Source organism: Geotrypetes seraphini, chromosome 14 (genome assembly GCF_902459505.1).
Source record: "Geotrypetes seraphini chromosome 14, aGeoSer1.1, whole genome shotgun sequence".
NCBI classification, from domain to species: Eukaryota; Metazoa; Chordata; class Amphibia; order Gymnophiona; family Dermophiidae; genus Geotrypetes; species Geotrypetes seraphini.
Genome location: NC_047097.1, coordinates 23,517,436 through 23,542,481, shown reverse-complemented (window position 1 = coordinate 23,542,481; position 25,046 = coordinate 23,517,436). Strand labels below are relative to the sequence as shown.

Genomic DNA, 25,046 nt, shown 5'->3' with positions numbered 1-25,046 from the left:
ATGCACTGTCCCGCAATGCAAGCACCGTTGGCAGGACATCCGTGGCGTGGTAAAGGCCAAGTCCAGCAAGATATACAGGCATGGAAAGGGTGGTGGCCCTCCATTTGCTGTACAGCTGACTGATCTGGAGCGTCGCGTTTTTCAGACGCTGCGGCCTGAACAGGTAGTGGGTGTCCCTGGTGGGGTGGACACATCAGCGCCAGCCAGCGATGATGAAAATGGTGAGTTTTGTGTCCTTTTTTGTGGTTATTTCACATTTCTACGTCACATGTTTTATGCTGTTTTGTTGTTCTAACCGATTTGTGTTTTATCTTTTGAACCGCGATAAACAAAGAAGAAAAGTTAAAGAATTTCAACAGATATCACTTTGAGCTAAGTATACATTGACTGCTGCTTCATGAATTAAACATCTAATAGATGATCTTGGCTAACCGCGTACATAGAATATTTGTAGCTTAACCCAGCTGTTCACCTGATTGCACCCATTGCACCATGCACTTTATAAATAATTGTTATCAATACACAAATGTGTTGATTTTATGAAATGATATAGAAAATAAAATTGGTTTTTAGTATGTATTACTTAAATAAACTAAATTTATATGAAGACGCATACCATAGCATTTAAATATTTCCACTCCAACAGCTAGCAAAATAAATATGAACCGCTTTCAAGAAGCGATCCCTCTTCCTGATGTTATATCCTCCCCCCTCTTCCCTTTAATTAATTTGTTTTTAATGATGTAATTAATAACTTTCCCCTCCCTCTTCACCCTCAAGCTCGTGTTCGTATCTGTAATTTGTCCATTTAATGTTCACATTTCCCCTCCCCCTATGATAATTTATTTTAACCTTTCATTTTTAGCATTGTAAACCGGCCAGGTGCACGTCGATGGTCAGTATATTAAAATTAATTAAACCCAAAAATGGTCTTAGAGATATTTGGAGCATTGAGATTAAGCATCAAATTTCAGCATCTCAATGGCCACAAATTTGGTCTTGGAGGATGAGATGTACAGTGTCTGCATCTATGAGATAAACTTGTTTTTTTTCTTCTGCATAGAGCGTTTTGGACCCCAATTAGAATTCAAAAGTTAAATAGTTCAGTCTAATAGATGCTGGCACTGTAATCTTGAAGTAGGGACTTTGGATCATCTTTTGTTTTATTGTTAAATGCGCTTTAACGTGGAAAAATGCAAGGTCATGCATATAGGGAAAAAGAACCCGTTGTTCAACTACAAATTGGGGGGGGGGGCATTGTTGGGAGACAGCAGACTTGAGAGAGACTTGGGTGTGCTGGTGGATGCATCACTGAAGCCATCTGCACAGTGTGCAGCAGCCTCGAAAAAAGCCAACAGGATGCTGGGCATCATAAAGAGGGGCATAACAACCAGGACGCGGGAAGTCATCATGCCATTGTATCGAGCGATGGTGCGTCCACATCTGGAATACTGCGTTCAGTATTGGTCGCCGCACCTTAAGAAGGACATGGCGGTACTTGAGAGAGTCCAAAGGAGAGCAACGAAACTGGTAAAAGGGCTGGAACACTGCCCATACGCCGAGAGGTTGGATAGGCCGGGGCTCTTCTCTCTGGAAAAAAGGAGGCTCAGGGGAGATATGATAGAGACCTTCAAGATCATGAGGGGCATAGAGAGGGTGGATAGGGACAGATTTCTTCAGACTGAAGGGGACAACAAGTACGAGGGGGCATTCGGAGAAACTGAAGGGAGATAGGTTCAAAACAAATGCAAGGAAGTTTTTTTTCACCCAAAGGGTCGTGGACACTTGGAATTGCGCTACCGGAGGAAGTGATCAGGCAGAGTACGGTACAGGGATTTAAACAGGGATTGGACGGATTCCTGAGGGATAAAGGGATCGTGGGATACTGAGGGAGGAGCTGGGATGTAACACAAGTATAGAAAGCTAACCAGGTAATAAGTATAGAAACCCAACAGGTCGTGCATGTGCAAGACCGGAGGGTTAGGACTTCGATGGGAAGATAGGACTTCAATGAGAAACCAAGGTGGCAAGGGAGCCCCTTCTGGTGATTCAGACAGGTCGTGACCTGTTTGGGCCGCCGCGGGAGCGGACTGCCGGGCAGGATGGACCTATGGTCTGACCCGGCGGAGGCACTGCTTATGTTCTTATGTTCTTATGTCCCTTTATCTTAGCCTTTGGAACTCAATTTGGGATCAAGTAAGTTGTTTATTGGAAAAGCATATGGCATTATCTTATGATACAATACTATTTGGTATGTCAATGAGGAAAAAGAGCAAAATATCAATAATAATAATAACTTTATTCTTGTATACCGCAATACCATAGAAGTTCAATGCGGTTAACAATAGAAGAGACTGTACATTTACAGCGATGATACATATTACAGTGTTGTTACATTTACAGAGATGTTACATAAATAACAGTAATAAAAAGGCATATACTAAAGAAGAGACTGTACGTATACAGCGATGTTACATGTTATAGCGGTGGTACATTTACAGTGATGTTAAATGTGAGGCAATGAAAAGGCAGGGCAATTAGATAAAACAGAGATTGAGAAAGAGAGGCCATAGTGGCTTGGGAGGGGGGCGTAGTCAGAGGGAATGGAGGCATGTCGAGTTCAGGAGGGTGCAGGGAAGGAGGGAAGGCAGCGTTAGCGGAATTTGTCGAAGAGGTAGGTTTTTAGTGACTTCCTGAACAGGTGGTAGGGCGGGGAGCTGGAGATGAGGGCGATAAGGCAATTGTTCCATTTGCCCGCTTGGAATGCTAGGGTTCTATCAATGAATCTCTTGTAGAGGCAGCCTTTTAGGGAGGGAAAGGTGAATAGGTGGGCGTTTCGTGTGCGAGAGGGGCCTGCTATTTCAAGGTGCTCAGACAAGTAGATTGGGGAAGATCCTGTAAGAGTTTTGAAACAGAGGCAGGCGAACTTAAAGATGATCCTTGCCTCTACTGGAAGCCAATGGAGTTTGGTGTAGTAGGGGCTAACATGGTCGTATTTTTTGAGATCATAGATGAGGCGGACGGCCGCATTTTGGACTGTTCTAAGACGTTTGATGGTATTTTTATAGGATCCCAGGTAAATAATGTTGCAGTAGTCTAATATGCTTAATACCAGAGATTGAACGAGTAGACGGAAGGCTTGGTGGTCGAAGTAGCGTTTGATGGTGCGCAGTTTCCAGAGGGTACAGAAACATTTTTTCACCTGGGCACTGGTATGGTCATCGAAGGTTAGGGTGCGGTCCAGGATGACTCCAAGGATTTTTATGGTGGGTAAGATAGGGTAATCTAGCCCATTCAATCTGAGGAAAGTGTTTGTTAATTTGTGGTTAGGACTCGCTAAGAAGATTTTGGTTTTTTCAGAGTTCAATTTTAATTTGAGTTTTGAGGTCCACAGTTCTAACTTGGTGAGGATAGATGCGATGAGTTTTTCCGTTTCTAGAGTGAGTGAGGTAATGGGGACAATGATGGTGATGTCATCTGCATATATGAACGATTTTAGGTTAGAGTTTGCTAGGCTTCGTGCCAGAGGGGTCAAGTAAATATTGAATAGGGAGGGGGATAGGGAAGAGCCTTGTGGGACTCCACAAGGGTTACGCCAGTGGTGGGAGAAGGCTCCATTACTGTGGACCTGGTAGGTACGGTTTGTTAGGAAGCCTGTGAACCAATCTATTACCTGTCCGGAGATGCCGATGGAGTCAAGGCAGTTGAGCATAATGTCGTGGTCGACCAGGTCGAAGGCACTACTCAGGTCGAATTGAAGTATCAGGGCGCTTTTACCCAGTGAGAACAGGTGGAGGAGGTAATTTGTCAGGGCAGCTAGGACGGTTTCGGTGCTATGATTTGGGCAGAAACCGGACTGGGAGTCATGGAGAATATTGAACTTGTCGAGGTAATTCGTAAGGTTGTTGTTGACAAGACCTTCCATGAGTTTTTGGAAGAGTGGTATGTTGGCGATGGGTCTGTAGTTGGTGATGGAAGAGATTGGCTCCTTGGGTTGTTTAGGGATTGGGGAAATGAGGATGTGGCCAAGTTCGGACGGGAAGTGTCCAGTGGACAGGCATAGAGATACCCAATTGAAGAGTTCTGCTTTGAATGATGGGGGGGGGGCGCATTTCATGATGGTGGGAGGACAAGTGTCTAATAGGCAGTTGGAATTGGCGTATTTAGAATAAAGTTCGAGGAATAGATTCCAGTCAGGATTTACAAAGGAGGTCCAGGACATGTCGGCTATTGAACCTTCTGTATCTGCTGCGCGTAGGTTGAGTGGGGGATCGGGGCTGTGAGCTGAAAGAGACAGTTTTAGAGTGTGGATTTTGTTTGCGAAGTGGTTGGCTAGAGTGATTGCGGAGGGAGGGAGGTCGGAGGTGGAGCGTTTGTGAGAGTCTATGTCGAATAGGGAGTTAACTAGTCTAAAAAGTGCTTTGCTGTTTAGAGAAGGGGAGTTTATTAGTTGGGAGTAGTGTTTACTGCGCTTATCGATGATCTGTTTTTTGTATTCTTTGACTTTCAGTCGCCAGGTAAGTCTGTCTAAATCAGTCCCTGATTTACGCCAGATTCTTTCATGTTTCCGGACTTCTCGTTTTATGGTCAGGAGGTCCGCGTCAAACCAGCTGTTTGAGGGGCGAAGAGTTTTCGAGCGAAGTTTAAGAGGGGCAGTGGTGTTAAGAACCTGGTCGCTAAATTTTTCCCAATTTAGGTGGAAGTTGGGGTCTACGTCGGAGTCGGAGATGAGAGTGTAGTGTGACCAGAAGTCTGCTGGATTAAGATGTTCTCTTGTCCAGATGAATTGCTTTGTATGGATGGGGTTAGGCTTTTTGTCAGGTTGTTTTTTGTGCCAGGCAAGTTCAAAATTGCACAGGAGGTGGTCAGACCAGGGGGTATTTGACCAGGTTTGGTCTAAGAGATTTATATTGGGGGTGGTGTTGGTATTGGAGAGAAAGGTGATGAGGTCGAGGTGGTGGCCTTTGTTATGGGTTGTGGTTTGGGGGGGATTGGAGAAGCCTAGTGTCGTGAGGAAGGAGAGAAGGTCTGCGACATTTGAGTTCTCTTTCTGTTCTAGGTGTAGGTTGATGTCTCCTGCTAAGAGATTGTAGGTACCTGCTGAGGAGTTCGCAAGAAGGTGCTCGTAGAAATCATCTTTTGCTTGATTCCATTTATTAGGGGGTATATAGAATAGCGTGACGATTAGGTTATCTATACAGTCTGTTTTGGAAATTTTGCAGGTGAGGATTTCTAGGTCCTATCAATAAACTTTTATTGATAATGACAGGAGTCGCCATTCAGCACATCACAAGTAATTGGAAAAATTACAGTAGACTCAATTATAATTTCTGGTGGAACTCATATCACATATATAAAATGGAAAGAACAATAGCTATACAACAAGGGAACTATAAGAAATTTAATAAAATTTGGGAGCCATTAACTTCTTATTGTAATGAGTAAACACCATTTTCTATTGAAATTTACACCGTCTAATGTTTGGGAGGGGGGGGGGGAGATATATTTTTTTAATATTCATATTGGGAAAATAATAGAGGAATGATGGGAGGGGAGGGTGGTAATTTTATGTATTGTAAGATAAATTAGAAAGATGTTTTAATTGTATTGTTTCACTGTTTGTACACTTGATGTAAGATTGAAAATGAATAAAGAATTAAAAAAAAAAAAAAAATTAATTAAACTTGAAATTTGATGAATTAACATTCTGAGTATATTTTATCTTATAGCGCAAACACATTCTCTTGTGTCTATTGGCCAGACAGGGGCTGAATGCGCCCTAGATCCTTCAGCGTTTCCCGGGGGAAGAGGACAGAAATGAAAATTGTGTACTGTTGAGCCTGTTGCCCCTTCGATGTCTAGGAATGCAGAGGAAGGTGAGCTGGGATCTTCCTGAGGATTCTATCAGCTGGTTTCAACACAGCAGCAAAGAGGGGCCACTCTAACGCTGTCCTCTAGTGCCAAGACACTTGTGAAAAAGCACACCAGGCTCTGAGGGAACTGTGTTTTCTTTCATCTCTCCTAACTGCTGCTCTTCCTGAGGATTCTATCAGCTGGTTTCAACACAGCAGCAAAGAGGGGCCACTCTAATGCTGTCCTCTAATGCCAAGACACTTGAGAAGGAGCACGCCAGGCTCTGAGGGAATTGTGTTTTTTTTTCCTCCGGGTGAGACTGCAGTTCGGCAGTGCTCAGAGTCCTGACATCCAGCTCTCCCACGGAGCTTTTTTTTTCCCCCAAAATCTCTGCACAGACCTTTTTTTTCTGTTACAATCTGCATCTGATATATTTCTGCACCTATTGCCTGCTAAAACAATCACTGATTACTTCATGTACAACCTGCTACTACTTGTTACCTGTATAGCTGCATTTACAACCTGCTACTACTTATTTTTAACCTACCACCGCATGTTACTTGTTACCACAACCTGTCACCACTTGTTATAAGTATAACCGCATGTAAAACCAGCTACTGCATATCTTAGCCTGACATTGCATATATAGCCTGTACTACTCCTCTACTGTTATCGCATGTTCATTGCATGTCTAGCTCTACCACCACTTACTTAGCCTGCTCTGCCCATCACTACTACCTCTTATACAGCCTAGCCCCTCCTCAGCCTGCATCTTACTAGCAGCACTAATCTCTCCCACCTCCTGCCTGACAAGCTCTGCCCAAACCCTCTCTCACTATCTCTCCTCGCTCCCACCATGAAGCCACCCTCCTGGCTCCTCCTTCTACTTCTCTGCTCTTTCACCAATACTTCTCACTGCCAAATATCTCTCTCCCCCAACCTCCCCGACTCCACAGTCTCAAACACCTGCCCAGGCCTCAGAATCCCCACACTAGTACACACTAGAACTCATCACAACAAAAAACACAGAGGAAGAAACCACTCCTCCTTAAAGCCTGTCCCTCCAGCCAACCTACTCAACCTCACCTCTGTCTCTCTCACCCCGGTCCCCACACTCTACTGTAACGCCAGATCAGTCCGCAACAAGACCCAAATAATAAAATACCTACTCGATGACTCCGATCCGGGTTTCGTGTGTATCACAGAATCATGGATCGGAAAAGACGATACTTTCACACAAAACAAACTCTGCCCCCCTGGCTACCACGGCCTCTTCTCACCCAGAATCAACCGGAAAGGAGGAGGCCTGGCTCTGCTTTACAAATCATTCTTCAATGTTCAGCTCCTTGAAAAGGGCAGCCATACCTCTCTAGAATTCATACTAGCTTCAGTTAAAGACGAACTCCAACCCCACCCACTAGGCATCTTGCTTCTCTACCGCCCTCCTATCCCCTGGAATAAATCCTCTGAACTTGTCCTAGAGACTATAACAAGAGTCTTCCTAAAATTCCAGAGACTACTGATCATATGAGATATTAACCTCCACCTTGACGATAACACCAGCATGGACACAACTGAATTCAAAGACTTCCTCACCTCCCTTGGCTTCACCACTCCTCCACCCACACCTACCCATGATAAAGGACATAAACTAGACATCATCAGCTTCCTCGACCTGACTGAGCACAAAACTTCTGCCGAAGAGGCCCGCTGGGACCTTGTCCCGTGGTCTGACCACCTTCTAGGCTCTTTCTGCCTCCCCATCTTCATGTCTCATCTAGGTACTCCACCCCGGCCCACAAAATCTATCACCTACCGCAAAAAAATCACGAGCGAATTGTTCTGGACCTAATTTCTTAACCAACTTCCCCCTTCTCCTAAACACACAGACCCAGAGTCCAACTGGCATAATTGGGTTACCCTTTCCGGGACTACCTACCACGCTCTGGCCCCTTTATCTACAAAATCTATCTCCCACTCCCACAAAGCCCCCTGGTACCTTCCATATCACAGGGAACTAAAACAGAATTGTCGAGCCCTGGAACGGAAATGGAAAAAATCGAAATCCCCCTCAGACAAACAATCCTGGCGAGACAACATCAAGTGCTATATCACAATACTAAAAAAAAGCAAGAAAGAATTTCTATGGAGATAAAATCACCAGATCAAAAAATCAAAATAGTACTCTGTTCTACATCTGGCGAAACTTAACCTCAAAAAACGACTCCACCTCTCCCCTCTCCCCTCCTTCCGCAAACGACTTAGCCAAATTTTTCAATGAAAAGATTTCCACCATAAGGAGCTCTTTCCCCTCAGCAGTCTCTTACAATTCTCTTCCTCCCAATGACTCAAACCCTATCCCAGCGGATAGATCCTGGACGACATTTGAACCCATATCTGAACCCCAGATCTCTAAACTCTGCCTCAGACTGAAATCCTGCAAATGCATCTTAGATCCTTTCCCATCCCACCTTTATGAAAACATTCCTGCACAGGCCATCTCCTCCCTTACGAGACTCATTAACTCTGCTCTACTATCAGGCTTGTTCTCCACAAAAATGGGCCACATTGCCTTGTCACCTATTCTGAAAAAAGCCGATCTCGACCCCTCCCTACCATCAAACTACCATCCCATAGCAAATATCCCTCTACTTACCAAACTTCTAGAAACCATAGTTGCTACCCAGCTCTCCTCCTATCTCGAGAGATTCTCCATTCTTCACCCCTACCAACATGGCTTCAGACCCTGCTTTAGCACTGAATCCCTCCTAGTTTCCCTAATTTCAAAGGTACAACAACTACACTCGCGTAACAAATTTGCTGTCCTACTACAATTCGATCTTTCCGCTGCTTTTGATGTCATCCATCACGACATACTACTTTACCAACTTTCCGAGATTGGAATCGACTCCACCGTCCTAATGTGGTTCTCAAACTTCTTACGCTCCCGTTCCTACACCGTCAACACAAATGGCACCATGTCCACTCCTTGGACTCCATCTTGCAGTGTCCCTCAAGGATCATCCCTTTCCCCTATTCTCTTTAACATCTACATGTCCTCCCTGAAACTCTTTCAACTATCCCCCCTGGAAACAATCTACACTTATGCAGATGACATCCTTGTCCTCCTTGAGACTGACCAGAACCTCACCAACCTCCACGAAAACATTACAGCTTGCATAATGAGACTCCGTGCCTGGTCCCTCTCGGTACAGATGAAACTAAACGAATCTAAAACAAAACTACTCTGGCTCGGCCCAAAATTCGAACACCTGCCCACACTTTTCACACTACCCACAGGCGATACACTACAGCTCGAGTTCTCATGCAAGATCCTTGGTATCACTATCGATTCCTCTCTCTCCCTCAATGACCACCTCAACTCCTTGGCAAAATCATGCTTTTTCAGCCTTCACATGCTGAGGAAAGCTAGATCCTACTTCAGCCAACAACACTTTGCCATCCTTGTCCAATCCATCATCCTCTCCAAACTAGATTACTGCAACGCCATCTACTTAAATCTATCAAAAAAAAGTATTCTAAGACTCCAGCTAATCCAGAATACTGCAACCAAACTGATCTTCTCAAAACGCAAGTCTGACCATGCCTCCCCACTCCTTGCCAAACTTCATTGGCTCCCAATAATCTCCAGAATCCATTTCAAATGTTCCTGCCTGGCTTTCAAGATCATTCACGGAATCCTGCCTCCTCTTATCCCACTGTCTTTCAACTCCTCCAGTCCCGACTCCTCCAGAACTGCCCAAAGGCTTAAACTAGCCTTCCCCTCTCCATGCGGCATCCACTATTCAGGCAAACTGGGAAAATCCCTTCTCTTCAAAATCACAGGTCTTTGGAACGACCTCACCACCCCGCTGCGGAACCTGAGCTCCCTTCAGTTATTCCGCAAACAACTGAAAACCTGGCTTTTCAGCAAATTGTAGCTCTATCCTTCCCCCCCCCCTTTCTCTCCCCCTTTCTACACATAAGTTCATGTAATCCTTTTTCTTCTTCTCTACCCACCATTTTAAGTTCTTGTAAACCGTGTCGAGCTCCATTCTCATGGAGATGATGCGGTATATAAACTTAAGGTTTAGATTGGATTAGATTAGATTAGATTAGGATGGTATGTTTTAATGTACATTTCATATATATGTCTGTCATCTCAAATACCTTTCTCTATCTCAGGAGGGGACAGAAAAGGAGATGTACAGCGGTTGACCAAGTTTCTGCCACGCCAAATCTGATTCTTGAAGATGGTGAGTTGTGATTTCAGGAGGGTGGGATGTATTCTTGTACAATACATGTTTAAGTCTATTATCTAAAATAACTGCTTTATTTCTTCCTTCAGAGCATACACAGGAGGGGATGTCGTGTGTGGCTTTACAGGGTCAGGTCGGGGGACCATCATCTTGTGTGTCATCGGACCTTTATGCAGATGAAGGCGAGTAATTTGCATGCTGTTTGCAAGGTGTGAGTGTCGGGTGAATATTTCTTTTTGTTTTAACCTATTTTTTTACTTTTAGAACTTTCTCAATTGACATTCCCTGTGGATCAAATTCCGCCCACCATGCAATATATTGAAGATGAGACGGTGGAACAGACAGTGTTAACACAGCAATCATGCCCTTTGTCTCCTTGACCTGCCCTGTCGGGTGTCCCCTCGAGGGTGAGGCAGTTCCAAGGGAGAAGGCGTGTGAGGGCCCATGGGGACAAGCAAGCTCGGGACGCAGTTATTCATATCCTGCAGTCTGCTGTGGCTGATCAACCGAGGTGGAACGACGATGCGCATAATGTATTGAGAAACATTGGTGAGGGTGCACATGCAATGTCTCAGAATATTGCTAGCCTTACCACTGCGATGCAGACTCACACTAATGCTATGCTTGATCTCCATAGACAGAACCATAAGCTCCATAAAACTGTTAAGGATCTCTAGAGGCAGAACCATGAAACCACCATTGAGAATAATGATCTGCGGAGACAGAACCTTGCGCTGATGAAGGAGGTCGTTAGACACAGTGAGGCTTTGCAGACCTTAATGGAGTCCCGCATTGTGACCCCCACTTGTACTCCACAAGCTTCAGTAGGTATGTTATTCAATTGATATACTTTTTTAGAATTTTACTATTTAGGTCAATGGGCCAGGCTACGATAACAATATGTGCAATGCTTTATCTCCACAGGTTCGAACCATCATGTGTATACTGTGGCTCCACCTGCAGAACACCCCATGGCTCCCCCTGCTGCACCCTGTATGGCACCTACAGTCTCTTCTAGCCCTATCATACATGGTGAGTATCCTCCTTGTTTGATGTTAAGCACCCCCTTACTCCTCCTTCAGCATATGTGTACACCATTCCGCATTGTAATTTTTCCTTTCAAGGTGTGAAAGATACTAATCTGTTCACTGATTTTTATCCACAGGTTCGAACCTATGGCTCCTCATGCATCCACCACAATGGCACAATGGTTCAAGCCCTATCTCATGTGGTAAATAACCTCCATGTGCAAGATGTTCAAACCTCTACACGCCTTCATTGTTATTTCTCCATTCCTGGTGTGCAAGATACTAATCTGCACGTCGCTTTATCTCCACAGGTTCAAATCATGTATATAGTTTGGCCCCACCTGTGGAACCCCCTATGGCTCCACATGCGTCCCCCACTATGGCATATTCGGTATGTTCTAGCCCAATCATACGCGGTAAGTAACCTCCATGTGCAAGATCTTCAACCCCCCTACCTTATGTGTATCCCATTCCTAATTGTGATTTCTCCTTTGAAGGTGTCCAAGATACCAATGCTTCTTGGCGGGCAGCACACACGTGTCATGAATGGTCATCTCCATCACACGCGGGTAAGTTTTAAGTCTAATGGGTTTCTTTTATATTTGTCCTATCTTGCATATTGAAGGTGCCACCCAAAGTGTCTGTCATTAATTCATTGTGGTCTATTGTATATACTAGGAACCACAATGTCGACACCTGTGCAACCAACTAGGCCGCCTATTTGCCCCGCTGAAGCTGTGTATCGAGGTAAGTGGCGCTCATTTGCTTCCCTTGCTTTCAGTTTCATATAGGTTTTTTTTCAATCCTTATCGCCTATTTTTTCCTCTTGCCTTCAGCGCTCTCAGCTATCTACACTGAGGACACAGTTGCACCCATTCCAGTTTCAGCGTGGGACACAGCTAATAAGGATACCACTGTTGTTCTGTGTGGACTACCCAAATAATTTTCACAAACTTCATATCTTGTGCACCTCTTCTTTTTGTGTGTTTGCACATGCCCAGGGATCCTTGAGCTTGGGCTACGATACTTTAGTGCATTGTTAAAAGTTTTTGACTTAGGAGATTTTGGGAACCTAGTTTTTAAAAAAAATTTTCCTTCATCTAGGACATGCTCCTGCCACATATGGTCAAACAACCAGGGTTGTAACTGGGCCCAGAGAAGCTGTCCATCAAGGTATGTAGCGGTCCTTGGCCTCCCTTCATTTATTTGTTTTTAAGCCTCCCTCACACATGTTCCTGTTTTTTTACTGTCCCCTTCAGCACTATCAAATTAGATAAAGGGAAGATAATCTATTGAATATATAAAATTATCAAATCATCAGAACTAACTCCATTCAAATTCGAAAATGAACACCACTATAGTATCTAAATTAAAAAATGTAAATCAAAATATTATTATGAATATTTAAAAGGACTTTGTTCACAGTATAAGAACACACAGGGAGGATTTTCATTCTGAAATTATTTGGGCGTTAAGCCAGTTCAGCCCGGCAGCGTTAGTCTGAAAATCTTCCCCCGAAGAAGACCCATGTTTGGGTTGAAATGCCTATTCAAGCTAAAGGCGTCGGGAGTTCTTTATCCGTATCAACGTTGATGATGGCAGGTTCCAAGCTAAGTGTTGCCTTCTCAACATATAACAGTTATCTTGCATATAATTTATTTAATGGATTGCAGTAAATGCATGCTTTAGGAACACATTTCCAGTTTCATTTATTTATAGTGATATAGTTATAACCATAATCATAAATTAATTAAAATAGATCAATTAACAAGTTTTTTATGCACATGCACGTTAAGCACTTTATAATCTTAAGTTATGTACTTTATAATTTTGAGTCCACATATTTATTGTATTACAATTCAAAATGAAATTATAATTTAGTTTTGCTTACACACACGTAGGTATTATTAATTTTTTATAAAAATATTTCAGATTAGTAATTTTTCAAACTAAGTATTTATTAAATTGATTAAAATAAATAAAGTACAAGTTTTTTAGTGGTAGGGGGCAGTAGACATAAATGATTACAACAGTATACAAGACAGGAACCTCATAAGAGGTTCCAAAGACCTGTATAATTTATGATATGTCCACCACAATTTTTCTCAAACATTTTAACACTCAATTAGGATTATGATTTAATTACAATCTTTTTAAATATTTATAATAATATTTTGATTTACATTTTTTAATTTAGATATTATAATGGTGTTCATTTTCAAATTTGAATGGAATTAGTTCCGATGATTTGATAATTTTATATATTCAATAGATTATCTTCCCTTTATCTAATTTGGTATACAATTGTAGGGTTGATATATGGTTAAGGCCTTTCTATATAATACCCTTCAGCACTATCGGCAATGTTCCAAGAGTAACGAGCCTTGTTTAGCAACTCTTTCAATGTAAAACACCTGGATAAACATTTATGCCTGGGGAACACTTATCACTTGAAACATTGAGGCCCTCGAAGTGCTCAAGGATCGGGCCAGTGGTGGAAGGAGGTCTCTTGGAGGAACCAGGGGGTGTTTATTCTCAGTGGACGAAAGTATGGCATGGGGAAGGAAGGTACAGGGCTGGGGCGGGGCTGCTTCCTTAGCGGGATCCTTGAGGGGGATGGGTGTGGCTAGGTGGCAGAAGGATGTTCACGTGGTGGGGCGAGGTTAGATGGACCAGCCTGAGAGGGGGGGGGGGTTGGGGAACGGAGGGACGGAGGGCCCAGCGGGGAAGGTGGAAGGGTGCGCCTGCACGGCATCAGAAAGGGGTGGTATGGAGCAGGAGCAGTAGCCGCTGCACCCTCCTCCTCTTCCTCTTCATCCTCCTCCTCCTCCTCTTCCTTCTGATCTTCCTCCTCCAAGCTTGCATCTGAACAGAAAGAATATGGGAGAAAAAAATAACATGCCAGAACATTTCTTTAAAAACAGTGCTGTGGATACTGAGACACCGCCTGAACACCCCAGAATACCCAAATATGTTAAATGAAGAAAGGATCTGCTAAAAATTGGCCAACAATCAATCAACTTTTTAAAATAGTGATGCAGGAACAGTTAACAAGGCAAAAAATTCTATTTATGCTATTCACATCACCCCAAGTCTGTAGGGCATACCTGGGGTGTTGGCCAGATTTTTCCTTATGGGGCGAACCCAGCGCGGATGATGGAGGCGCAGGTCTCTGGCTTTCTTTTTCAAATCCTCGACCTAGCATATAGCGGACACTAGGCATGACATACAAATAAAAAACACGTAAAGATAATACACCACAAACCAAACTGCGGCAAAATTTCATATTTTTGCACATGAAAACCCCGCATGCAACAACCGCAGCTAGCTGGCATATAACAAACCATGTTACATACTGATTGCGGGATCAAGGCACGCTCATTGAACTACTCCAGGCCCAGTCCATTGCCTCGACACCTCTCTTTCGCTGTTTTCAGGGAAAGAGCATCCTTGAAATAAATTTGAAACTCTCATTGAGAGAGAAGAGCTCCCTTGGTAAAATTAGGCTTCCTGCCTCTTGCTATTTGTGACTGTGTTTGCTTGTCCCTATGAATTAAACCTTAGACTCTGCAATTCCTGCTATTTGGGGTGGATTGGATCACTGCCTGATGTAATGAGTAAGTGGAGTTTTTTCGACCTATGACTGGTATATGACCACTGCGTTTGCTTGTACGTTTGTGCTAGCAGTATGGTCGTAGCCTGTATGGGCTTTAATGAGATATTTTTCTCCACTTAAATGTTTGAGTGGGCTTCTGATCTGGAATTACCCCCCTGAATATCAGAAGAGATTAATATTTTGGTGATTTATTGGATTATTTTATGCTTTTCCTTCCTATATAATTTTGGGCAGTGGTGTACCAAGGTGCCAGACATGGCCTTGGAGTCATGGCCCAACCCTAAGGCTCTGGGTAGCCCCCAGGGCCCAGCATGTTCCCAGCCTTCTCGTCTGGTCCGATGTCCCTTGTCAAGCTGATAAATCTTCCGGCTTCGGCAGTGATTCAGCTACGTCGCCTGTGGCTCCCCTTCTTGCTTTCCACGTCTGCCAATGATGCAGCTTCCTGTTTCTTCCTGGGTGGATTGCAGCAGACAGAAAGCAGGAGGGGGAATTGCGGGCAACAGAGCAGAATCGCTGCTGAGGCCGGCAGTTTTTCCAGCTTGACCAGCAAGGGTTATTACTAAAAATATTTTTTTACATGGCGATGTGTGCGTCAAAAAATGATGGGTTCCGGGTGTCCTACCCTAAGTACGCCACTGATTTTGGGTCTCCTTTATTCCCATGTCTAGAGCAATTCAGTCCTTCATAGTTCCTTCATGCTGCAGTAGAACATTCCGGCTGACTCATGGTCCTAGATGTTTGTATGAATTCACCTCCAGCCCTAATGTTCTCTGATTCTAACCATGAAGAAATCAAATAACATGATCATGAACAAATGAGATTGTATCTGAAGATGAGATACCATGTGACTTTAAAGCAAGTGGTGTTTCTCAGCCTTCAGTGCAGCTTCTTTTCATGTGGAATGAGCCAGAGAGGAAATAGGTTTTTAATTTTTTATTTCTGTTTGGGCCATATGTTTTGGAGCATCTGGTTAAAGATAATTGAAATAGACAGCTGAGAAAGAGTTCATTCAGCTTATTGCAAGATGTGTTGACACAGAAACGATGAAGAAATGCAGACATCGACTGTCCCCAGGTACAAACCGCTTGATCAATAAACAGTGATTTGTTTGATTTCACAGGCAGAAGGCAGAGACACATGAAATGTTTCCTTTTCAGCTTCAGAAATAGTGCTAGTGTCCTTATCTTACCTCTTCCCAACTGCATTTTTTTTTACAAAAGGGGCTGATCTTGGGTTCCCCTGGTGGGAGAATACAACACTCAGGTTCTCATCTAACCGTGTGCTCTGCAATATGGCCACTGCTCGCTCCCAGACTGCTCTGTGGAAGCAGCCTAGCTCTCAGGGAATTGAAGTCGATAGAGCACACATAACTTATACATCTATTACAAACACTTGTTCTTATACAAGAAACTGAGCAGATGCTCACATACTATCAGGGCAGAACACATTCACAGCTTTGGGGGTGGGTGGGAGAAGGTCATTGACCAGTTTGGGTACCTTTTTGGCACTTATTCGTTGTTCAAACAGATCTAGCTCCAGAGGTCCAAATTGTGCCCTGGACGTATTCTAAAATGTTCAATTATTGCAGAAAGATCTCTATAAGAACATAAGCAATGCCTCTGCTGGGTCAGACCTGAGGTCCATCATGCCCAGCAGTCCGGTCATGCGGCAGCCCAACAGGTCTAGGACCTGTGCAGTAATCCTCTTATCTATACCCCTCTATAACCCTTTTCCAGCAGAAAATTGTCCAATCCTTTCTTAAACCCCAGTACTGTACTCTACCCTATTACGTCCTCTGGAAGCACATGTCCAGATCATAAGCCCGTCCTAGGCCCAGCCAAACCACACCTTGAGATTTATATACACTGCAGCTGAACAGCATAGAATCTGTCTAGAAAATGAGTTTCAAAAATAAACACTTGGAAGGGGTTTGTGAGAAAAACACCTGTATCTGCCTCTTTTTTGGATGGTTTCTTTTTTGACAATGAGCTGCTTAGTCTACTTCATGTATTTTTTTAATGGTAATTGAATTATGGATGGATGTGAAAGATGTGCAAAATAGAGATTAACTATGGTCTAAATATTTCCAATTGACTCTGTTGCTGAGAAGTTTTTAATTGATGTCAATTCAGGCCCTTTTTGTACAGTGCTGCTTTGCGAATTTGCGGTCGGAGGTCCTGGTCATTCACAGTATTTTCCGACCGCGAACCGCCAACCAGGAGAGGACAGCTGGAAAGACAGAAGAGGGTAGCCGGAGTGCTGGCAAGTGAAGGAAATCACTTGCTATATGCTCCGACCGCCTCTTCCTGTACTAAAGTCGGCTTCACCAATCAGGAGCTGCTGTGAAACGCAGCTCCTGATTGGTAAGGCCCGACTTTAGTTTCTGTATGTGTCAATCAGCCTTGTGATTTGATTTTAGATTTGGGAAACTTTGCTTCCTTCATTTACTTCAGGTCCATTAAAATCAATGAGGGAAGCAATTGCTCACCCTAACGGTAGGACTTTCCATCCATTTTTATTGAATTGTTTTTAACTTGTTAGCAGGCAGGCATCTGCCACAGAGGCAATAGAATTCCAAGACTCAAGGGTGCCATGATGACCTCGCAGCAGCAAAAGAGGGTCAAAGGGTCTCAATGCCGACATGAAGACTCCAAGCCACTACGAGAGATACAAAGAGGTGCCGGTCATGGAAAAACACCAGGAGAGGGATAAAGCAGCCCCAACACTCGTGGTTGCACCCCAAAACATTGCAGACAAAAGGCGTGGGAATAGTGCTAGCACGCCAGGGAACCCTGACTGGGACGTAAGGAGCTACAGATGAACACAAACCAAAGTGCAGTTTAAAGGTAAGGTTTAATAGCACTTAACATGTCACAAACAGTAAGGTTTGAACCACTCCTGGGCCCATGTTTTAGAAGTCCTATTCATAATTTGCAGGTGTATATTAAATATCCAAGTAAAACCTGATTTTAGCAAAGTGGGGTAACAAATAACAGAGACAACGACTATAAAAGTTTGGAGGGGTAAATTTGGGTGGCTTTCATTTTGAAAGTTTTGTGTATTGTAGGATCAGTAGAAAGGGACTATACAATTTTTTTCCACAACTGTGATGTTTTTCATGTTCTCCAGCCTAAAAACCCCACAAGTGCCTAAAAGGTACTTAATTACTTTTTTTATCGATAAATGTGTTAAAAGACATAATTTGTCCGTATCTGAGGCCGAAATTTTGCAGAATTATGCAGTTGATATCCCTCTATCTTGTGGTATAAATAAGCAACATATCCCACCTTTTCTCTCAATAGGTCACATATGGTCATTCCAAGTCAAGTGGTCCAGAGCTCCCCACTTGACCATCTCAGAAATTGATGAAATTTTTTCAGGGACCTCTAATGAAGATATACAGAGTCTGGGGACCCCTTTAAGCAGAGGCTTCCCCTGTGTCTTAATATCAGACTATGGACTTTTCCTCCAGGAATTTGTCCAAACCTTTCTTAAAACCAGCTACGTTATCTGTCTTTATTACAACCTCTGGCAATGCGTTCCAGAATGTAACTATTCTCTGAGTGAAAAAGTATTTCCTCCTATTGATTTTAGAAGTATTTCCCTACAATTTCATCGAGTGTCCCCCTAGTCTTGGTAATTTTTGATGGAGTGAAAAATCGATCCACTCCATTCAGGATTTTGTAGACTTCAATCCTGTCTCCCCTCAGCCTTCTCTTTTCCAAGCTGAAGAGCCCTCACCTTTTGAGTCTTTCCTTGAAACTGGACCAGATGAAATAGGATTTCCCACATGTGTAAATATTTACTACATGTACAGTGCAAAAGGATGTGGTTTGGGTGGTGATTGGAAGAAACCTCTTAACGCAGTTTAGTAAAAGTTAGCAATAGCTTAGAACAAGTTTGTGTCTGAAGTGCTTGAAGTATTTAATGTTTGCCTAATATTGAAATAATTCTAAAAACTGGTCCCAAGGATTTTGGATAAAGGATCTTGTAACTGTATAGAAAGAACAGAAGAGATTCCAAAACAGAGCCCTAATGCACGCTGACTGATAGGTGGATAGCAGTGGAGAAGGATCTATCAGAGCATGAATTAAACATGTGATGGGAAAGATAAGAAGAAAGCCAAGACAGAACCCAAATGTGACAAGGAGTAGATGATGATCAAAAGAGTCAGATGCAACAGATAAAGGATAAGGGCATAAAAATGATGTGTGGAAAGGGGAGATTGAAGTGACTTAATAGGGAACTCAAGATCAATTTGTTAATTTTATGGAAGTACTCAAGTCATAGTCTGGGCAGAAAGTAAAGAGATAGGGCCTTGTATGTGGAGGCAGAAATGGTGAGAGTTGGGGGCAAGCAGTTTGTTAAATGGGTGTTTGGCAAGTGCAATAGCAAGACTGGAAGGAGGTCAGCAAGAATTTTGAATGTATGAAGACAGCAGGGGCATGGGATTTTAATCACAGGAATATATGTAGCAGATTCAGGTCAGCAAAGGATGGCGTTTTATACACCTGATAGGATAGAGAATATCTCAAGCAGAGGAGAGTTTGGGGTTATGAAAGTGCAAGAGGCAATAGCCTGAAGATTCCTAATGTGTTGATGGTGATTTGGAAAGACTTTGTGGTTAAGTGTGAAAGCCATTAGATGATGGTCAGATAGAGTCAAACTGAGATGGAAAAGTCTGAGAGTGAAAGGTAGCCATGTGAATGAGTAGGGGTAGTAGAAGAAAGTATTTGAACGAGAAGGTTAAAGCAAAAACTCTAAGAGATAAGTCAGAGAAGTAAAAGGTTTCATTTTTATTCATCCAGGCTGCACTTTTCAGAGTGAATGGAATGGCATATGGTGGAAAGACCATCCATCAAAGGTAGGCCTATGACAGTTTCGCTTTCCCCCTATTCCCTCATAACCTCAGAGCTGAAGGAGAAGCCCTTCTGTCCTTTATCTGTTTCGTGCCATGGCTGTTTTTATCCTTCTGAACCTATCTCCCATCTACTAGCCCCCAAATATATCGAAGCTTTTTTAAAGAATGTATCACACTCCCAAACTTCAGTATATCCTTAAAGTTCTATCACACTTCCAAGCAACAAAACCTTTTCACTTCCAAATAGCAAAACCATATACTTTTCAAAGATCAATCAGAACAACAAACCATACTTTAAAGATACACGTTTTCACCACTCCCTCGCTGGTCCCTACTCCAACTGGAAACGCTTGTAGAAGAAGAAGAGGAAGTAAAATCATCTTGGCTGATGGAAGAGTTTAATACACTCCTAAACTTTCGTACACTTCCAAAGAGCAAAATATGTGGTAAATCATTGTGGTCTACTTCACTTGTCTCCGTGAACACCAAAAAGAAATATTTAAGTAATGTCAATTTATCTTCATCATCCTCTGTGTATTCTCCTTCATCTCTGAGTCTTGGAAAGACTTTTTTAGCCTTCCATCAGGCTCCATCATCACTAAAAGAGTTTCACCTGCTTGGTTGATCATATTAAGTACGAGGGCGAATCAAAAACTAAAGGCAAAATACATTTAATTGCTTTAATAGAAGTAACTGTGAGCAATTGAACATATCACTTTTCCACATAGTCCCCATGCATTTGTTGTATAATTCAACAAGTTTCTGCATTCCTGCAGAAAAGAAGCTTTTCGGCTACTCCCAAAGCACCACTTTCTTTACTTCATCATGCTTTGTCTTTTGCTCTCTGGGTCATAGTGATGCGTCCATGTCTCGTCACCAGTGACAATTCTCTCCAGAATACTCGGATCTTCTTCCTACCATCTCAGGAACTGGGTCACGACCTCCACACGTTGTTGCTTATGCTGATCGGTATGCCTGGGGAACACTTATCACTTGAAACATTGAGGCCCTCGAAGTGCTCAAGGATCGGTATGCAGCGAGAAGCTCAGGATCAGTGAAGTCTTTAGTCTAGTTCTGGAAGGTGATCCGCATCCATGCCAGGTAAAAGATGCCGAAGCGGTGCGCCCATTTTCTTGAGTTGCGGGCGGAAGGCGAGAAGTTGTTGTCGAGCTTTGACGGTGTTTTTGGACGTATGCCCCTTGTGAGTTAAAGGTGCAAGGGATCTTGCTTTCTGCATAATTTCTAGAACTTGAGGGTAACATAGGACTTTGAATATGATGGGTCTTGGGCGCCGCTCATGCGGTTGGCGCGAAGATGGCGATCGATGTGCATGCTCGATTTCAAAGTCTCTTTTGAATTGAAGGTTCAACAAGGTGGGGATGAAAGTTTCTAGGAAGGCGATCATGTTATTTCCTTCTTGACCTTCCGGGAGCCCCAAAAGACGTATGTCGTTCCTACGAGAGCGATTACTTGCATCTTCAAGCTCTCGTTCAATAGCCAGCGTGCGTTTCACGTGGCTTTGAAGCGCCTTGATGTTGATCTCCGCAGTGGCTGCTTTAACTTCCAAGTCAGCGACTTTAGTTTTGTACGTGGTTAAATCCTCATAAATCGTGGTCAGTTCGTCTTTGATTTCTGACATGGCATCTTTGGTATCGGTAAGTATATCCTGAACCATTTTATGGCTTTCCATAAATCCATCATGGAGGGAGCTTCAGGCTTATCCGATTTCTCCGATGCCGCTGATTTTGCCGGTGATTGAGGCTCGGGCTTGTGCCTTTTGTCTGTTTTGACTGTAGCCATTGTTTATGGGATGAATGAAGCTGAGTGAAAGATTCAAAGTCGGGTGAAATATAGCAGAGGATAAAGAAGAAGAGTAAGGGTTGCCGGAGCTGAGTGTTCAGGCGACCATCTTAGTCGGGCTCCACAGCGCCCCCCCCCCCCCCTCCCCCTCCCCACCTGGCATAATTTTAGTCACCTATATCCCTCTATGCCTCTCGTAAGGAGATGTGTATCTAGTTTGCTTTTAAATCCTAGAACAGTGGATTCCGCAATAAACTCCTCTAGGAGAGCATTCCTGGTGTCCTCCACTCATTACGTGAAGCAGAACTTCCTGATATTTGTCCTGGACTTGACCCCCCCCTTAGCTTCAGTCCATGTCTCTTGTCCGTGTCACATTGAACTTTGTAAATGATTTTTTTTTCCTGCTCTATTTTGTCGATTCCTTTCAGTATTTTGAAAGTCTCGATCATATCCCCTCGCAGTCTCCTTTTCTCAAGGGAGAACAATCCCAGTCTCTTAAGTCATTCCTCGTATTTCAAGTTCTCCATACCTTTTATTAGCTTTGTTGCTCGTCTCTGCACCCTCTCCAGCAGTTTTATATCCTTCTTTAGGTTGGGAGACCAATGTTGGACACAGTATTCCAAGTGTGGTCTGACCATTGCTCTATAAAGCGGCATTATAACCTTCTCCGATCTACTCGTGATTCCTTTCTTTATCATGCCTAACATTCTATTTGCTTTCTTTGCCACTGCCGCGCATTGTGCCGACGGTTTCAGGATCCTATCTATCAGTACACCCAGGTCCTTCTCTTGTTTGCTCTTACCCAGAGTTGCACCTGACATTCTATACTCGTGTTCCTTATTCTTTCTGCCTAAATGCATTACTTTGCACTTTTCCACATTAAACTTCATCTGCCATTTCTCCGCCCATTTCTCTAACTGACACAAGTCACTCTGGAGTTCCTCGCTATCCTTCTGCAATCTGATTGCCCGGCATAGCTTTGTGTCGTCTGCAAACTTGATGATCTCACTGGATGTTCCTTCTTCTAGGTCATTGATTAAAATATTAAATAAGATGGGCCCAAGTACCGAGCCCTGGGGCACACCGCTAGTCACTTTCTCCCAGTCTAAGAACTTCCCATTTATGCCCACCCTCTGCTTTCTATTCTCCAGCTATTTGCCTATCCATCTTAGTATATCTCCCTCTATTCCATAGCTTTGTAGTTTCTTGAGAAGTTTCTCATGTGGAACCTTATCGAACGCTTTCTGGAAGTCCAAGTATATTATGTCCACTGGTTCTCCACTATCAATTTGTTTGTTCACGGTCTCAAAAAATTGAAGTAAATTCGTCAAACATGATTTCCCTTTCCTGAAGCCATGTTGACTGGCTCTCATCAGGTCGTGTGTATCCAAGTGCCGGACTATGCTATCTTTAATCAGTGCTTCAACCATCTTTCCAGGGACAGACGTAAGACTCACAGGTCTGTAGTTGCCCGGTTCTCCTCTTGATCCTTTTTTGAAAATTGGCGTGACGTTCACTATCTTCCAATCGTCCGGTATCTGTCCAGTTCTAATTGACAGGTTGGCAAGTTTTTGCAATAGCTCTCCGATTTCAACCTTCAGTTCTTTTAAGACTCTCGGGTGAATTCCATCAGGTACAGGGAATTTATCACTTTTATGATTGTCAATCTGATAGTATATCTGGTCCAATTCCACTTCTACTGTGGTGAGACTGTCCTCTATTACTCCTTCGAACACTTTCACTGCTTCTGGTATTGTTGCGGTGTCCTCCTTCGTAAAGACAGATGCAAAGAAGGAATTTAGTCTGTCTGCAATTTGTTTGTCTTCCTTGATGTACCCTTTTCTTCCCTGGTCATCCAGCGGTCCCACCGCCTCTTTTGCGGGTTTTTTTCCTTTTACGTATCTAAAGAAGGGCTTGAAATTTTTGGCCTCTTGCGCTATTTTCTCCTCATAGTCTTTTTTGGCATCCCTCACCGCCTTGTGACATTTCTTCTGATCATCTTTGTGTTTGTTCCAAGCTTTGGTTGTTTTCGCGCGTTTCCATTTTTTTAAAGGAGTCCTTCTTTTCTTTTATGGCTTTCTTCACCTCTCTAGTAAGCCATGCCGATTCTCCTTTGCCTTTAGTTTTCCTTTCTATGGAAATCCGCGGAATGTAGGATGAAACTGGCTATTTGGTCCAAAATAGCGTCTGATGTCACCGCCCTCGGTGTTTGTAAATGCACTGTCCCGCAATGCAAGCACCGTTGGCAGGACATCCGTGGCGTGGTAAAGGCCAAGCCCAGCAAGATATACAGGCATGGAAAGGGTGGTGGCCCTCCATGTGCTGTACAGCTGACTGATCTGGAGCGTCGTGTTTTTCAGACGCTGCGGCCTGAACAGGTAGTGGGTGTCCCTGGTGGGGTGGACACATCAGCGCCACCCAGCGATGATGAAAATGGTGAGTTTTGTGTCCTTTTTTGTGGTTATTTCACATTTCTACGTCACATGTTTTATGCTGTTTTGTTGTTCTAACCGATTTGTGTTTTATCTTTTGAACCGCGATAAACAAAGAAGAAAAGTTAAAGAATTTCAACAGATATCACTTTGAGCTAAGTATACATTGACTGCTGCTTCATGAATTAAACATCTAATAGATGATCTTAGCTAACCGCGTACATAGAATATTTGTAGCTTAACCCAGCTGTTCACCTGATTGCACCCATTGCACCCTGCACTTTATAAATAATTGTTATCAATACACAAATGTGTTGATTTTATGAAATGATATAGAAAATAAAATTGGTTTTTAGTATGTATTACTTAAATAAACTAAATTTATATGAAGACGCATACCATAGCATTTAAATATTTCCACTCCAACAGCTAGCAAAATAAATATGAACCGCTTTCAAGAAGCGATCCCTCTTCCTGATGCTATATCCTCCCCCCTCTTCCCTTTAATTAATTTGTTTTTAATGATGTAATTAATAACTTTCCCCTCCCTCTTCACCCTCAAGCTCGTGTTCGTATCTGTAATTTGTCCATTTAATGTTCACATTTCCCCTCCCCCTATGATAATTTATTTTAACCTTTCATTTTTAGCATTGTAAACCGGCCAGGTGCACGTCGATGGTCAGTATATTAAAATTAATTAAACCCAAAAATGGTCTTAGAGATATTTGGAGCATTGAGAATAAGCATCAAATTTCAGCATCTCAATGGCCACAAATTTGGTCTTGGAAGATGAGATGTACAGTGTCTGCATCTATGAGATAAACTTGTTTTTTTTCTTCTGCATAGAGCGTTTTGGACCCCAGTTAGAATTCAAAAGTTAAATAGTTCAGTCTAATAGATGCTGGCACTGTAATCTTGAAGTAGGGACTTTGGATCATCTTTTGTTTTATTGTTAAATGCGCTTTAACGTGGAAAAATGCAAGGTCATGCATATAGGGAAAAAGAACCCGTTGTTCAACTACAAATTGGGGGAGGGGCATTGTTGGGAGACAGCAGACTTGAGAGAGGCTTGGGTGTGCTGGTGGATGCATCACTGAAGCCATCTGCACAGTGTGCAGCAGCCTCGAAAAAAGCCAACAGGATGCTGGGCATCATAAAGAGGGGCATAACAACCAGGACGCGGGAAGTCATCATGCC

The 25,046-nt window shown here is 43.1% G+C and overlaps 1 protein-coding gene and 2 long non-coding RNA genes across 3 annotated transcripts; all 3 read left to right on the top strand.

Moving 5' to 3' along the window:
* Positions 1-417: 417 nt before the first annotated feature.
* LOC117348063 lies at positions 418-10,294 on the top strand. Its single transcript, XR_004536904.1, has 4 exons — positions 418-895; positions 5,730-5,876; positions 10,039-10,109; positions 10,202-10,294. It is a non-coding gene; the product is annotated as an uncharacterized LOC117348063 (long non-coding RNA).
* A 465-nt stretch (positions 10,295-10,759) lies between these two features.
* LOC117348062 lies at positions 10,760-12,387 on the top strand. Its single transcript, XM_033919713.1, has 7 exons — positions 10,760-10,940; positions 11,037-11,144; positions 11,278-11,343; positions 11,452-11,556; positions 11,638-11,709; positions 11,819-11,887; positions 11,977-12,387. Exons 1-7 carry the CDS (start codon positions 10,850-10,852, stop codon positions 12,081-12,083), a joined length of 618 nt encoding a protein of 205 aa, XP_033775604.1. The 5' UTR covers positions 10,760-10,849; the 3' UTR covers positions 12,084-12,387.
* Positions 12,388-15,648: 3,261 nt separating this feature from the next.
* Positions 15,649-20,562, top strand: LOC117348064. The gene is made up of 4 exons (XR_004536905.1): positions 15,649-15,830; positions 17,298-17,602; positions 19,565-19,620; positions 20,473-20,562. It is a non-coding gene; the product is annotated as an uncharacterized LOC117348064 (long non-coding RNA).
* Positions 20,563-25,046: the final 4,484 nt, after the last annotated feature.